This window comes from Suncus etruscus, chromosome 7, assembly GCF_024139225.1.
Source record: "Suncus etruscus isolate mSunEtr1 chromosome 7, mSunEtr1.pri.cur, whole genome shotgun sequence".
NCBI lineage: Eukaryota > Metazoa > Chordata > Mammalia > Eulipotyphla > Soricidae > Suncus > Suncus etruscus.
This window is the reverse complement of record NC_064854.1, coordinates 125,577,533-125,593,710: the sequence shown is the minus strand read 5'-3', so window position 1 is coordinate 125,593,710 and position 16,178 is coordinate 125,577,533. Positions and strand designations below refer to the sequence as shown.

General features: G+C 52.0%; 1 protein-coding gene across 1 annotated transcript in view; it reads left to right on the top strand.

Moving 5' to 3' along the window:
* Positions 1-16,178, top strand: part of STIMATE (STIM activating enhancer) — a 54,814-nt gene that overhangs the window by 35,936 nt on the left and 2,700 nt on the right. The window contains exons 2-6 of the mRNA XM_049776209.1: positions 1,836-1,884; positions 5,748-5,843; positions 8,091-8,212; positions 13,614-13,726; positions 15,690-15,767. Coding sequence (XP_049632166.1) covers positions 1,836-1,884; positions 5,748-5,843; positions 8,091-8,212; positions 13,614-13,726; positions 15,690-15,767 — 458 coding nt within the window. The remainder of the gene's footprint in view (positions 1-1,835; positions 1,885-5,747; positions 5,844-8,090; positions 8,213-13,613; positions 13,727-15,689; positions 15,768-16,178) is intronic.

Below are 16,178 nucleotides of genomic sequence, written 5' to 3'. Positions count from 1 at the left end.
TCTCTCTCCCTCTCTCCTTCCCTCCCTCTCTCCTTTCTTCCCCCTTCCCTCCCTCTCTTTCTCCTGTTTTTTCTTTATAGGCATTGTAGTTTGTGGTATTGTTTGTTTTGCCTGCTTACATTTTTCTAATTTTATTTTATTGAAGCCATTGTGATCTACAAAGCCCTTCATAGTTGAAGGCAGGGCCCTTCCCACCACCAATGTCGACCTCCCTCTACCAATGAACCCAGAGTGCATCCTATACCACCACCCTTTGCCCCCTGGCCTGCCGGAATAACAAGCCCATTTAAGTTTAGATTGTTAAAGTTTAGGTCTCTGCCATTGTGATCTACAAAGCCCTTCATAGTTGAAGGCAGGGCCCTTCCCACCACCAATGTGGACCTCCCTCTACCAATGAACCCAGAGTGCATCCTATACCACCACCCTTTGCCCCCTGGCCTGCCGGAATAACAAGCCCATTTAAGTTTAGATTGTTAAAGTTTAGGTCTCTTGAGTCTGTTGTCGTTGACTTTGGCTTGGATATATACTTTGTCCTTATTTTTTTCTGAGACCAGTTGGCCCTTAGCCCCCAGCCTTTCTTTTTTCTGTCTTCTTAGTTTTATTAGAAAATGCAGAAATATGTGGTAAAACAAAGTAATCTGTGTCCCAAGGTTTTTTTTTTTTGTTTTTTTGTTTTTTTTAATTTTTGGGCCACACCCGGTAATGCTCAGGGGTTACTCCTGGCTATGTGCTCAGAAGTTGCTCCTGGCTTGGGGGACCATATGGGACACCGGGGGATCGAACCGCGGTCCGTCCAAGGCTAGCGCAGGCAAGTCAGGCACCTTACCTTTAGCGCCACCGCCCAGCCCTGTCCCAAGGTTTTATGAAAAAGGTGGGAGCCCCTATTTAAAAGAAAAGAAATTTTAAAAAAGAAAGAAAAAGGGGATGTGTTTGGCAGGTTTTGTTGTTGTTTTGTTTTTGCATAGGCAAAGCTAAAAAGATGGGAAAAATAGAAAGGAAAAGCCTTTGGCCTTAAAACAGGGAAACCTTACCCATGAAGCATCCTGCCATAAAGCCAACTACAGACTCCAGGCATACTAAGTTGTCTAACCCCATAGTCTTTCTTTTTTTTTTCTTTTATTTTTAGATTTTGGTTTTTGGTTTTTGGGTCACACTGGGCAACGGTCAGTGGTTACTCCTGGCTCTACTCTCAGAAATCACTCCTGGCAGGCTCAGGGAACCATATGGGGTACCAGGATTCGAACCACTGTCCTTCTGCATCTAAGGCAAATGCCTTACCGCTGTGCTATCTCTCCGGCCCCTGCAGTATTGTTAATGAAAGTGCATCATGCATATCATTTCACTTCCTTTCAGCACCCAGCTCTTGTCCAGAGTAATCATTCTCAGCTCGAGTCTTAGTGATCCCTTCTCTGGCATGGCTTTCCTGACCATCAGCTGCCTCCAGGCAGGCAAGGGTGGCACTCTGCCCTGTGCCCACCTCTTCCCTGCACAAGCCACTGCTTTGTCTCCTCTCCTCCTCCTCCTCCTCCTCCTCCTCTGTTCCTTGCTGCCTCATGGAGATCCGCTGAGCACTGGGTGAAAAGATGGTTGACCAAGTCCATCCTAAAGTGAGAAGTGACCTCTGTAACTTCCAGTCCACCCTGAGATCTTTCCAGATGGGCAGTGGCACAGGGTTTTGGCCCCTGCAGTGTCTGTTGGACATTGTCACCTACCCAATAAGTGCTACCGTAGCCAGGTAGCAGAAACACAAAATCCCCGGCAACCCAGCCTTTTATGTACATCTTGCTTCATGGTCGCCCTGGCAAGCAACTGATTATCTTTTTCTTCTCTTTCAGTCAAACGCTTCAGAGAACCAAAGCACGAAAGGCGGCCGTGGAGAATATGGTGCGTATCCACAGAGGTGCGCATGCCCGTAGTGTCTGTCGAGGTATCTGCCACCAGCCATGGCGAGTCAGTGAAAGCACTTGTATTTCTCCAGTAACTCTGGGTCTCTCTCCCCTGGTGCGTCTGAACTGTGGTTTGGTTTCAGCCAACAGGTCATCGGGCTCAGGCATTCCCCTCTTCCTTAAGCCACTTTGGTTCTGTTTCCTTGCTGGATTACCTTAGATTCCAGAGTCTATGGTCATTATATATAGGCTAAAATAAAATAAGCTGATAACCAGAACGATAGTGAAGCGAGTAGGGCGCTTGCCTTGTGCACAGTTGACCTGGATTTGATCCCCAACATCACATTTGATCCCTCAGGCCCCTCCAGGAGTGATCTCTGAGTGTGAAACCAGAAATAAGCCTGAGCACCATCTCCATGTGTGTCCTCAAACAAACAAACAAACAAACAAAAAACAGGTTTGGAAACTGGGGAGACCAGGGGAGCATTTATTTAAAAATAACTTTCTGGTCTCATAATAATTCAGTGGCTGCTTTTCCTCTTGATGTAAAGGCCTTTTCAAAGTTTCTTCCAGATGGGCTAGAGAGATTGCACTGTGTTAGGGCGTTTGCCTTGCACAGTGCCAACCCGGGACAGATTCCCAACATCCCAGATGGTTTCCGAGCCTGCGAGGAACATTTTCTGAGCGCAGAGCCAGGAGTAAACCCTGAATGCCACCAGGTGTGGCCCTAAAACAACAACAACAAACCCAAAAATGTTTCTTGCAAAGACAAAAGTGGGAAAAAATCAGTCACTTGGAAGGAGTCAGCTAGCACAGTAGTACATGGTATTCCCAGGAAGTATCTCTTGGGAGTGTCTCCTCAGACTGGGCCTGCTGAGGAAGCAGTAGTTACTTGACGAAAGCCTGTTGAGTGACAGCAGATCCCGGCAGGCTTCAACGCCATGTTTTCTTCCATTCCCTAGCTTCTCTCCAGTCCAGTGTCTAGCTCAGGGACAGACCTACACCTATAACCTTCTGATTTATTTATTTATTTATTCATTTATTCATTTATTCATTTATTTATAACTTTGATTGATTGATTGACTGTTTGATTGGTTTTTGAGCCACATCCATCAGTGCTCGGGTCACTCCTGGCTCTGCACTCAGAAATCGCCCCTGGCAGGCTGCTAGACCATGTGGCATGCTGGGAATTGAACTGGGTCCCTCCTGGGTTGGCCGCATGCAAGGCAAACACCCCACCACTGTACTATCTATCCGGCCCCAACCCTCTGCATTTTTTTTATATTTTATTTTTTTGGGTCACACCCGGCAGTGCTCAGGGGTTACTCCTGACTGTCTGCTCAGAAATAGCTCCTGGCAGGCACGGGGGACCATATGGGACACCGGGATTCGAACCAACCACCTTTGGTCCTGGATGGGCTGCTTGCAAGGCAAACGCCGCTGTGCTATCTCTCCGGGCCCACCCTCTGCATTTTAAACTGCCCTTTGGGAACTCCTGGCCTTTTGAGTAATTATGTGATTAGGAATGGTTGTCATATCTCGGTCACAGGTTGGTCTCTGAGGTCAGTGACAGCCCTGAGACTCGGGGCTGAGGCCCCACCACCTGCATTATTGCCTTTTCTCCTCTCTGTCAGGCCCATCTGTGTCTGGATGCCCAGCCCTGGTGTTGAGACACCCAAGCTTAGGCAAGAAGTTGCCTGGCCAGGCCAGAGTGATAGCATAGTGATAGAGCATTTGCCTTGCACAATCCCAGATAAATGGTGGTTCAAATCCCAGCATCCCATGTGGCTCCCTGAGCCATCCAGGAGCAACTGCTGAGCACAGAGCTAGGAGTAACCCCTGAGCGCCCCCAGGTCTGACCCAAAAACAGACAAAAAAAAATAAGTTGCTTGGCCACCCCTGTACTTGGCCTTCAGGTGCTTTGGGCGAAAAGTGACCCAGAGGCCTTAGTCAGACCCGTTAGGTCCTGCCACGTGGCTGGGAGTGAGAGAGTGAATGAGGCTCACAGCCAGGCTTTCTCCTGTGTCTGGAAGGCCCGTCCCCTCCTAGACCCCATCTATCCTCCTGCTGGCTTTCCTGACCTGTGTACTTGATTTTGGTGCTGTCTCTGCTGCTACAGCAGAATTTCCCCACCTGCTGCAACCCAGTGGTCAGTATCGGCCCTGACAGAGGGTCAGGGCTTCAGCTACTGTCGTGGACCTTCGTGGAATTCCACTCCTCGAGATTGAAATCTGAGAGCTGAGCTTTGAGAGCAATATCTTGGACTTCATTACAGAGTGCATTGGGCATTTTGCTGTTGCCTGTTTTTAAATTTTTTTCTTTATATATATTTTTGGATTACACCCAGCAGTGCTCAGGGTTTACTCCTGGCTCTGCACTCAGAAATCGCTCCTGGCAGGGGCCGGCGTGGCGGCGCTAGAGGTAAGATGTCTGCCTTGCCAGCGCTAGCCTAGGATGGACTGCGATTCAATCTCCCGGGGTCCCATATGGTCCCCCAAGCCAGGAGCGACTTCTGAGCACATAGCCAGGAGTAACCCCTGAACATTACTGGGTGTGGCCCAAAGATCAAGAAAAAGAAATCACTCCTGGAGGCTTGGGGGACGCTGTGTGCAAGGCAAACGCCCTACAGCTGTGCTATTTCTCCAGCCCCTTTTTCTTTTATTTTTTTAAACGTTTTTTTTTGGGGGGGGCTTTTGGGTCACAGCCAGCTATGTTCGGGAGTTACTCCTGAGTCTATACTAGGAACACTCCCGGTAGTGCTCAGGGTGCCATACAGGATGCTGGGAATCGAACTCAGGTCAGCCATATCAGGTGCAAGGCAAACACCCTACCCACTGTACTATTGCTCCAGCCCCTGTTTTTAATGTTTTTGAAACATTAAAAAACATGCTGCTCAGATCCCTTAGTCATATTCAGCTGTGCTTGGGGACCCCTGTGATGCCACCGATCAGACATAGAACTCTGCATTCTAGACATGTGCTTCCCAGCTAGAGTTATCTCCCCAACCCAAGGAACTCTTTTATATTTGTTTTGTATTTTTGGTTTGGGGCCACACTGGCTATGATCAAAACTTGCTCCTGGCTCTGCACTCGGGAATCACTCCTGGGAAGACTTAATGGGGTGCCAGGGAGGAATTTCAGGTCAGTCACATACAAAGGAGGGTTGGAGAGATAGCACAGCAGTAGGGCATTTGCCTTGGACATGGCTGACCCAGCATGGACCTGGGTTCGATTCCCGGCATTCCATATGGTCCCCCAGCCTGCCAGGAATGATTTCTGAGAGCAGAGCTAGGAATAACCCATGAGGTCTGCCGGGTGTGGCCCCAAAACAAAAAATAAAACAAAGCTAATGCCCTACCTGCTGTACTAATGCTCCAGCCCTGCATCTCATTTATTACATAACAAAAAAATCCCCCCCAAAAAACCCCACTCTATTTAAACATGCTAATGTACTTAAGTAAGTACTACCAGGGGCCCGAGAGATAGCACAGCAGTAGGGCATTTGCCTGGCAAGCAACCAACTCAGACCAACGGTGGTTCAATTCCTGGCATCCCATATGGTCCCCCATACATGCCAGGAGCAATTTCTGAGCACAGTGCCAGGAGTAACCCCTGAGCGCTGCTGGGTGTGACTCCAACCCTCGCTGCAAAAAAAGAAATAAGTACTGTAATCTAGTGGCTTTTGGGGTGTCTTGTGGGCAGTGGGTTTGAAGAGTTAAGTGGTGACAGGAGCACTGGGGCCCCAGAAGGAATGAGCAACACGGGAGAACTGGTTGTTGGGGGAGTCTCCTGACAGCTTTTCTGTATGAGACATTTGACCTCCTTTCACTGCAGTAACACGTGCCGCTTCTGCTTGCCGCAGGTTTTTGGACACCTCCAAACAAGCCATAGGAATGCTCTTCATCCACTTCGCAAACGTGTACCTGGCGGATCTCACGGAAGAGGACCCCTGTTCGCTGTGAGTGGCTCCTGGCAGAAAACAGTCATCCGCTGCCTCTGTTGCTGCTTAATGTGTGGCCCAAAAATGGAGGGGGAAAAATGCAGGTGCAGTTGGTAGGGACAGGAAAACATGGATAAGGGAATTTGCAGCCCAAACAGAAGCGGGCTTTTAGCAGGCTCTGAGTGTCAGCCTGCAGCTTCTGTGTGGTGGGAAGAGCTGTGGTTGAACCATCTCATGGACAGGAGCTGGGCCTCTCTTGGCCTTTCTTCCCTTGGCCTGCTTGTCAGGTGTGGCCAAAAAAACCCCCAAAACACCACACACTGAAAGGGAATAGCTGCTTAATACTGACAATCTGATTTCCTCTAACATTTTTTTTTTCTTACTTTTTTCCTTTTTTTGGATTTTGGGCCACACCCTGTGATGCTCAAGGGTTACTCCTGGCTCTGCACTCAGAAATTGTTCTTGACTCTGGGGACCATATGGGACGCTGGGATCAAACCCAGCCTGCGTAAGGCAAATGCCCTAGCGCATAGGACTCGAGACGGACCCGGGTTCGGTTCCTGGCATCCTACATGGACCCTTAAGCCTGCCAGGAGCAATTTCTGAGCGCAGAGCCAGGATTAACTCCTGAGTGCTGCCAGGTGTGCCCCCCACCAAAAAAAGAAAAATTTGAAAACAGACACATGTGAATGTGCAGCGGCAGACCCCCATAAGGAGGTCTCAGTATGCAGGAACGGAGCTCAGCTGTGAACTTGGACACCAGCTGTTCCTGCCAGCTCTGGTGTGAGAGTGACCCCTGGTGACTTGCAGGAGGAAGGGCAGGCAGGAGAGCACTCAGAGATCACTCCTGGAGGCCGGAGCCATAGCACAGCAGCAGAGTGTTTGCCTTGCATGTGGCCAACTCAGGACAGATGATGGCTCGATCCCTGGCATCCCCTATGGTACCCCGAGCCTGCCAGGAATGATTTCTGAGCACAGAGCCAGGAGTAATTCCCTGAGGGCTGCCAGGTGTGACCCAAAAAAAGAACCAAAAAAAAAAAAAAGAGAGAGGGGCCGGAGAGGTGGTGCTAGAGGTAAGGTGTCTGCCTTGCAAGCGCTAGCCAAGGAAGGACCGAGGTTCCATCCCCCGGCGTCCCATATGGTCCCCCCAAGCCAGGGGCAATTTCTGAGCGCTTAGCCAGGAGTAATCCCTAAGCATCAAACGGGTGTGGCCCGAAAAACCAAAAAAAAAAAAAAATATATATATATATATATATCGCTCCTGGCAGGCTCCAGGGACCATATGGGATGCCAAGGATAGAACCAGGGTCCATCCTGGGTCACCCACATGCAAGGCAAACCCCTTACCACTGTGCTATTGCTCTGGCCCCTTATCTTCCTTTTTGCTTGGAGTATTAAGGCCTGTGGTTGTGGGAACTCAGTGGGGTTCTAGTAAGGGACCTCAAGGGAGGCCAGTGAGTGAGGGGCTTGTCCCCAGGGATGGGGGAGTAGGTGGGCGGTGCAGACTTTTCCCAGCATAGTGCTATAGTGCTTGGCCTGGGCCTCTCCACTCCTCCCATCACCAGCCTTCTCCCCTAGGAGGTGCAGCACACCCCAAGACAGGTCAACACTTCCATTCGTTGGCCCAACCTCCAGTCAAGGAAACTTCAGTGACTGGTTCCAGTAGGGTTATTTTGTTTTTTTGTTTTTTGGGGGGGCCTTCCCTAGGTACTCTGGATTGCTCCAGGGACCAACCAGTGCCCAGGATGAAACACAGGCCTCCTGTAGACAAAGCATATACTCCAGCCTATTGAACCATCTCTCTGTTTGAGCAGATTTTAGGAGGTCACAGGGTTTTGGGGCCACTCCCAATAGTGCTCAGAGACCATCAGGGTTCTGGGGTCAAACCCAGGCTGATTGCATGCAAAGCAAGAGCCTTACTCTACTCCCTCCAGCTGGAGCAGATTATTTTTTATCCATTGAGTCCTGTCTTTTCAGCGTCTTGCTGGCTGCTGTCAGAGAGATGTGCTGTTTCGAGCTGAAGTCTTCACTTGAAAGGAATATTTGAAGTCATTTCGGGTCCCTCCACGTCTTCCAGCCCCAGTCAGCGTCAGCCCCTTTGGGCACGGGGGCATGTTCCTGGGCTCTGTAGCCTCTGGCTTGGGCATCTCCGGGGCCATCCAGCCTGATCTGATGGTCTCCCCCAGACCCAGGCTCCAGTGCCAGGTCAGTCGCTCAGATTCCCAACGCTCCTGCCAACAGAGCCGCTTTACCTTGTCCTCGCAGGTACCTCATCAACTTCCTCCTGGACGCCACCGTGGGCATGCTGCTCATCTACGTGGGTGTGCGCGCCGTCAGCGTCCTGGTGGAGTGGCAGCAGTGGGAGTCCCTGCGCTTTGGTGAATACGGTAATTTGCCACTGCCTAGTGTTGGGTGCGGGGGCTTCCCAGAGGAGACCTGGTGTCAGTGTAGTGCCGTATGCATGCGGCCCATTCTCCTGAGGTTGTGAGTGTCCGATACTTTTTGTTTGTTTTTGGGCCACACCCAGTGGCGCTCGAGGGTTACTCCCGGCTCTGCACTCAGAAATCGCTCCTGGCAGGCTCAGAGGACCATGTGGGATGTTGGGGATCGAACTTCGTTAGGCCCAGGTCAGCCACATGCTAGGCAAACGCTCTAACGCTGTGCTATCACTCTGGTCCTGCATTCGACACTTTGGAGGTTCTGGGATCCTGAGGATCCTGCTGAAGTGCCTGCCCTGGGGTGGGGCCAGAGGCAGGAACCAGAAGTCACCCTGGACACGGGAATGGGCCTCTTACTGCCTCCCCACCCCTTGCCCATGCCAGACCACCTTATGCATCTGCCAAACTCCCTCCGAGGTCTCATTTACCCACCAAGTTGGGACCTAAGGGTAGCTCTGGTCTCTTGGTCTCTGTTGCGTGTCTGTGCTGCCAGTAATAAGGGTCAACCCCTTCCTGTCAGCACAGAGCAAGTGATTTAACCTGGGTGCTGTCTCGTCAGACCCCAAGTGAGAAAAGTCTGGATGTGGCCTCCACGGACCTCCTACTAAAAGACGCCTTTTTGGGCCTCAGAGCCCTATGGGGGTTCAGGACTCTGGGGAAAGGGATAACATCCGGGCCCTACTTTTCAGGCATTCACTTCTTTTTGTTTTTGTTTTTTTTGGCCACACCCAGCAGTGTTTAGGAGTTACTCCTGGCTCTACACTCAGAAATCTTTCCTGGCAGGCTCGGGGGACCATATGGGATGCCGGGATTTGAACCACTGTCCATACTGGATTGACTGCATGCAAGGCAAACACCCTACCATGGTGCTATCTCTCCGGCCTCAGGCATTTACTTCTTTTCTCACTGGGAGCAGTAGCTATGGAAAATAGTACCTGGCCAAGAAGGAGTGCAAGTATTGGGGGACAGAGACGTGGAAGAACTCAGGAGCTCCCTTCTCCTTACCACCTCCCCCAATCTCTGGGTCTGGGCCTGCCCTCCCCCCACTGACATTTGCAAGGGAGGCATGTGCGGGGCCCATGGTGAGTCCCCGGGTATTTCTAGAAATCTTAAGTAACTGTTTGTCTCCGTGGTACGGTGATGAGCTCAGGGAAGGGCTTTTCTTAGTCCGCTCGTGGATGCCCGGTGAGTCACTGACCTAAGATAGTGACCGATGTCCTGTGTGGCTCCGCGTGTCTTTACAGAGAGTGAGGGCGTGGTGGGTGGGATTGCGCATAGACCAGGGTGGCCGCAGCCTCCTGGAAGGGGGCACATGGTAGAGGGGGACCCACGGGGACTGCACACACAGCTGCATACACCAAATTGCCTTAGCTCTTTCCAGAACAATGAGTCTTGTGTCCACCTGTGGCTCTTCATGTCCCTTCTTAGAGATTCCTGACTCAGCTGTGGCTGCCTAAGACTGGGCAGGTGCACCGTCCACCCACTGCCATTTGCTTTGCCCTTCTGGGCAGTGCAGGACTGGCAGTGGAGATAAAGCCAGCTCCTCCAGGCTGCCACCTGCTCCTGGGGCTTTGCTGCAAGGAAGGGAGGGGAAGGCAGTGGGTAGTCAAGGTTCTGACCTCTCGCCACTTCCCCTACCCCTCAGCCTGCTTCCACCCCTGGTCTCCCCATTCTACCATCAAGCTGACCTCTTTAAGGCCCCCTGTGTGCACAAGACGTTGCCCTTTTTTCAGGATCCGTGAGGCGTCCCCTCCAGTGCCCTGGGCAACCAGTTTTCCGCATCTAGTTCTCTTGTTGTTCTCTGTTGGTGCTGTAATGAGTCACCACAAAAATTAGTGACTTAGGGGCTGGAACGATAGCACAGCAGTAAGGCATTTGCCTTGCATGGGGGATGGACCCCAGTTTGATCCCAGCATCCTATATGGCCCCCCGAGCCTGCCAGGAGTGAATTCTCAGCATAGAGTCAGGTATAACCCCTGAGCACCGCCAGATGTGATTCCCGCCCCCTCAAAAAAAGTCATTGATTTAAAACACGAATTTATTTTCTGACAGTTCCACTGTAAGAAATCCAGCCTGGGTCTCATGGGCTAGAATCTGGGTGTTCCTGGTTCCTTCCAGCCTCTCTAGGAAGGCTCCCTTTCCTTGCCTCTCTGAACTGCTAGAACTGAGTGCCCAAACTTAGTTGGCCTACCCCCCCTTATTTTCAGGGAAAACAAACACATTTTAAAAGCCCTCCACCACTCAGTGCTCCCCCACCCAGCCACAAATCCGCCTTCTTTAAGTGAAATTGCAAAACGACCCTCTCCTGCGCCCCCACCCAAGCGCCTGCTTCTTTTCCATCATCACCCCTGGATTCCAGTGCTTTCTGGGGAAGGTGTCTGCCTGCCGCTTCCTTGGCCTGAAGCACCAAAACATGTTGAGCGGCAGTGCTCTAGGGCTCACATCATACTCACTGCTCCTGAGGGGCAAGCTCCTCGTCTTGGAGTCCACTGCTGTGCACCTTTCCTTCCTTCTGTCACACTACCCAATGTCATCTAGGATTAAGACATGAGCCTATCTGTGGGCCCAAGAGTGCCACCCCTCCATGGCAGACTGGGCTAGGTCTTCAGGTGCTGCCTTTGATGCAGCAGAGAAGGCAGAGCGTCTCCTAAGACCATAGGACTAAGGGGATCAGCCCTACAGTCACAGCTCAGGGGGCACAGTGGCTCTGGGCTATACTCGCCTGGTGTCTGCAATCGGGGTTCCTCTTCCCAGGGAAAGCCATAAGTTCTGGCCCTAGTCCTAGTCCCAACTCTCCCTTCTGGAAGCTTCTCCCACCGCAGACACGTGCTCTCCTTTTGACCTCGCACCTCAGCAAGTCACCCTGAGGAGTTCATTTAACAGTGCCCTAGCGCCCCGGCCCCAGAGGGTGCCCCTCGTAAAAGGCAGGAGACTGGTATGTCTGGCCTGGCTGTAGAGATCCAGGAAATGTTAGAAATACTCACAGCTAGGGGGGCAGAGTGATAACACAGCGGTAGGCATTTGCCTACTGTCTCGGATTCAATCCCGGCATTCCATATGGTCCTGTGAGCATGCCAGGAGCAATTTTTGAGCACAGAGCCAGGAGTAACCCCTGAGCGCTGCCAGGTGTGGCCTCCCCACCCAAAAGAAAACAGCTAGACCCCAAGAGTCAGGAGCAGTGACTCTTCCTTTCTCCAGCGGGTCTGCTGGCTTAAAGCAAGTATTATAGGGGCCAGAAAGATAGCACAGCAGTAGGGTATTTGTTTGCCTTGCATGCAGCCAACTCGGGATGGACCTGCGTTCGATCCCTGGCATCCCATATGGTCCCCTGAGCCTACCAGGAGTGATTTCTGAGCCCAAAGCCAGGAGTAACCCCAGAGAGTCACCGGGTGTGGCCCAAAACCCAAAAAAATAAAAAATAAAAAATAAAATAAAAGCAGTATAGGGAGGGACAGGAGGAGCAGAGACTCAGTGCAGTGGGTGGGGAGGACAGCATGAGGGAAATAAGGTCTTCTGTCCTTTGCTTAGACTTATATGCAAACAGGCCGAGAACACTCAGAGCAAGTTGACTGGGGTGTGGGTTGCATGGGATCGAATCCAGGGCCTCGTATATGAGAAGCCTGTGTATTCCCGCCCCACCCCCAGGCCCTGGTTTTTCTTTTGCTAATAAAGACCAAGCACATTGTCACTCCGCCTTCTCCTGTGTCTACAATCCAGCCCCAATTCAGAGGCATTTCCTACTGGTCTATTTGTCTAAGTACCCCATCACTCCCCACCATGGTCTTACTTAATCTTTTTGTTTGCAAACTTTTCTCAACAAGGTCAGACCATTAACTGAAAGGATTACAAAACACCATTATATATCTGCTGGCAGGGCATGTGCTTCTGAGCGGGTGTTTTGGTACAAACGAGCCCTAAGCATACCATGGAAGGGGCCAGGCCACCCTGAGAGGTGGCAGTGTTTCCCTGCATGCCTTCTGCATGCTTCTCTCGAGGGTTTCCAGAAAAGGCAATGGCTTGGAATGTCCTGCAGCCATGAGGCATTGGCTCCCACGGGCAGGCTGGGGCTGGGGACGCTGTCCAAACTGGAATCAAAGGAGAAACTGGCAATTTCTCTTGAGGCCAAATTCTCAACCCCTGGCCCGCAATGGGCCTCTGTTCCCCAGAAATATCGATGACCCCCACCTCCACTCCCCACCCTTGTCACAATCTATGGCTGAGCTCCAGAGCCAGTCTCATGGGGTCCTGCTCCCTTGCCTCCCCTGCTTTGGCCTCTGGGACTGTCCTAGGAGTGGAGCACAGAGGGTGTAAATGGCCCCTTGGCAGACCGGTCCCAAGCTTTGCCCAGTCGCTCTGATCGCAGCCCGAAGTGGGGACTACAGTGCCCCATTTGACCTTTGTTACAGACCCTCCTAGCCTTGAGGGCTTCTCTCTCCTCTCCCCTGTGCCTCAACGCTGGGTGTTTTGTTCTCATTTTGTTTTCTGATGTCATAACCAGAGTATTCAAGGGATACTCCTGACTCTAAGCTTAGGAATTATTCCTAACAGTGCTGTGGGGCCATAGGGGATGCCAGGGGTTGAACCCAGGTCAACTGCATCCAAGACAAGACAAGCACCCTATCTGCTATACTATATCACTCCAGTCCCAACACAGGGTGTTTGGGGATGCCCCTCATAATCAGAACCCCTCTACAGTCATTCCCTTCTTCCAAGTGAGTTAGGGCAGCAGGAAAGGGGGAGGGGGTAGGAGGTGGAGACTGGAAGGAACTGAACTAAATAGTTGAGTCTTTTATTAATTTCCAAAATGGACCAGTCCCCGTGGACGACCGGAGGCAGGGATGGATGGCCAGAACGGCTGGAACATCAACAGTGGATAATAATAGCAGTCCGCGTCACCAGAATCCTCCGCCTGACAGAAACCACCCCACAATCTGAGGCTGCTGTCTGCCGATTCACTTAAAATCACTGAAAAGAAAAACATCTCCATATCAAAGTTCTCTGATGTTTACAATACCCACTGTTGGGCCAGAGCGATAGCACAGCGGTAGGATGTTTGCCTGCACGTGGCCGACCAGAATGGACCAGGGTTCAATCCCTGGCATCCCATATGGTGGTTGCCTGAGCCTGTCAGGATTGATTTCTGAGTGCAGATCCAGGAGTAACCCCTGAGTGCCACCAGGTGTGGCCCAAAAACCAAAAAACAAAAAAACCCAAAACATCCCACTGTTATTAGTGTTGAGCGAATCCGACACTTGAGAAGTGGCTCCAAGTTAGCCCTAAGCCCAGAGTCAGGTTGTGGGGAGGACTCTGCAGGCCCCGGGCCCCGAGAGACTCAGGCCCTTCTTTGCAGGAGACCCTCTGCAGTGCGGCGCCTGGGTCGGCCAGTGTACTCTCTATATCATTATCATGGTGTTTGAGAAGTCTGTCGTCTTCATCGTCCTCCTCATCCTCCAGTGGAAAAAGGTTTGTTTCTCGCCCCTTCCTCGCACAGGCCGTCCATCTCCCCCACCTCTGCCCTACTGAAAAGTCTTTATTTGTCCTCTCCAACTTTGGTCTGAGTTGGCAGCTAGTTACCTTTCAAGGGTAGGAACTTACACGCTGCAGAGAGGGCTCATAGGGCTACAACAGGTACTTTGCATGCAGGGTCCCCGGTCGTTCTGTCCCCAGAACCACATGGTCCCCTGAGCCCCACCAGGAGAGCTCTCTCCCACCCCCACCCCCAGAAGAGTGCTAACTTGTCCTCCTTTTTTCTGTTTTTTTTTTCTTTTTTGGGGGGGAAGGGGGCACACCCAGTGACACTCAGGGGTTATTCTTGGTATATGGGGGACCATATGGGACACAGGGCGATCAAACCATAGTTCGTTCTAGGTTAGTGTGTGCAAAGCAAACGCCCTACCGCCTGAGCCACTGCTCTGGCCCCTTTTTCTCTTATTTCAAACTTTATTTATTGATTGATTGGTTTGTGGGCCACACCCAGCGGCGCTCAGGGGTTACTCCTGGCTCTGCACTCAGAAATCGTCCCTGGCAGGCTCAGGGGACCATATGGGATGCCAGGAATCGAACTGGGTCCCTCCCGGTTGGCCACATGCAAGGCAAATGCCCCACCACTGTTCTGTCTCTTTGACGCCACTTATCCTCTTCTTCACTCAGTACCCATCCATTCCCTTTATATAGATGCCTGCTCAAACTAGACCCTGGGAACTGGAATGAGCATCTCTTCCAATAGGCCTGAGCCTTAAGGCACAGAGGCCAATGGGAGGAGAATATGCTCAGCACACTCCTCTCCTGACTCCCCTGGTGTAATGGGGCAGCTTAGCACCCCCATCAGTGACTGCCAGTGTGCTGGACCCAAGTGGTTCCCACCGCTCCCTGGGCCAAGGGTAGTCCATCCAGACAGCTCACATGCCTAGCAGGCTCCCTTAGGATCAGGCAGCTCATATTTTTCTCCTCCCTTTTACTTTTATTTATGGCTCAGGTTTTTTTTTTTTTGGTTTTGTTTTGTTTCTGGGCCACACCTGGCGGCAGTGGCGCTCAGGGCTTACTCCTGGCTCTGTGCTCAGAAATCACTCCTGGCAGGCTCAGGAGACCGTATGGCATGCCAGGGATCAAACCCAGGTTGGCTGCATGCAAGGCAAACCCCCTCCCCACTGTGCGATTGCTCCAGCCCCTCAGATTTGTTTCTAAAGAAAATAAGCCAAGATGGGGGTCAGGGCTCAGACTTTTTGCATGCATGCTGGGGTCAGAGTCCTGAGCCCTGGTGGACCCCAGCAGGCCAAGAAGAGACCCAAGAAGGCCCTCCTCCTCAGACCCCAGCATGGCTGGCTGTGTGTATCTCCAGGAGGGGCCTTTCAGAGGCAGATGGGGGATGAGTTTCCTTAGCAAGTTCTGAGGTGTCACTGGCCTCGCCCCCCAACCTCCCAGAGCCCCGCACTTTGCCCTGTTCCCCCAGAAGGCTGAACATGCTGTGCTCTGCACATTCAGAGAGAGAGGAAGGAGGGAGTCTATACTCTATGCATGCAGAGTCCCCCAGTCATTTGTCCCCAGAACCACATGGTTCCCTGAGCCCCACCAGGAGAGCTGTCTCCCACTCCACCCCCAGAAGAGTACTAACTTGTTCTCTTTATTTTTTCTTTTTTTTTAACTTACTTTGTTGATTGATTGGTTTTTGGGCCACACCCAGTTGTGCTCAGGGGTTACTCCTGGCTCCGCACTCAGAAATCATCTCTGGCAGCCTCAGGGGACCCTATGGGATGCTGGGAATCACTGCTCCCCGAGGATCCCTCCTAGACCCGAACTTGAGGAGCTGCTAACCATCAGGGCAGGGGTCGAGGAGGGGCGCTAAGCTGAGCCAAGCCACTCTGGGAGGATCCCATTGTCCCCAACCCCATCCTGTCCTTCCCCCACCTCACGGTGCCTCTCTTTCCAGGTGGCCCTGCTGAACCCCATCGAGAACCCTGACCTAAAGTTGGCCATCGTCATGCTGATCGTGCCCTTCTTTGTCAACGTCAGTGGCTGGCTACGGCCCCTTCCGCCGAACTCCCGTCCCCCACTAATTCCCCCCCACCTGTGCCTCCTGACCCTGCCAAGCTAGCCAGTCCCATTTCTCAGCCCCCGCCACCACTCTTATTTTTGTTTGTTTATTTGTTTTTTGGGGGGTTTTTTGGGTCACACCCGGCAGCACTCAGGGGTCACTCCTGGCTCCGCGCTCAGAAATCTTTCCTGGCAGACTCAGGGGACCCTATGGGATGCCGGGATTCGAACCACTGTCCTTCTGTATGCACGGCAAACGCCCTACCTCCATGCCATCTCTCCAGCCCCCTACCACCACTCTTGAAGAATGGTTTCCTCCTGAGGAGAGGGCAGGATCTCTGCCATCACCCAGCCATCACCCCTGAGCCCAGAGCTAGGAGGTTGG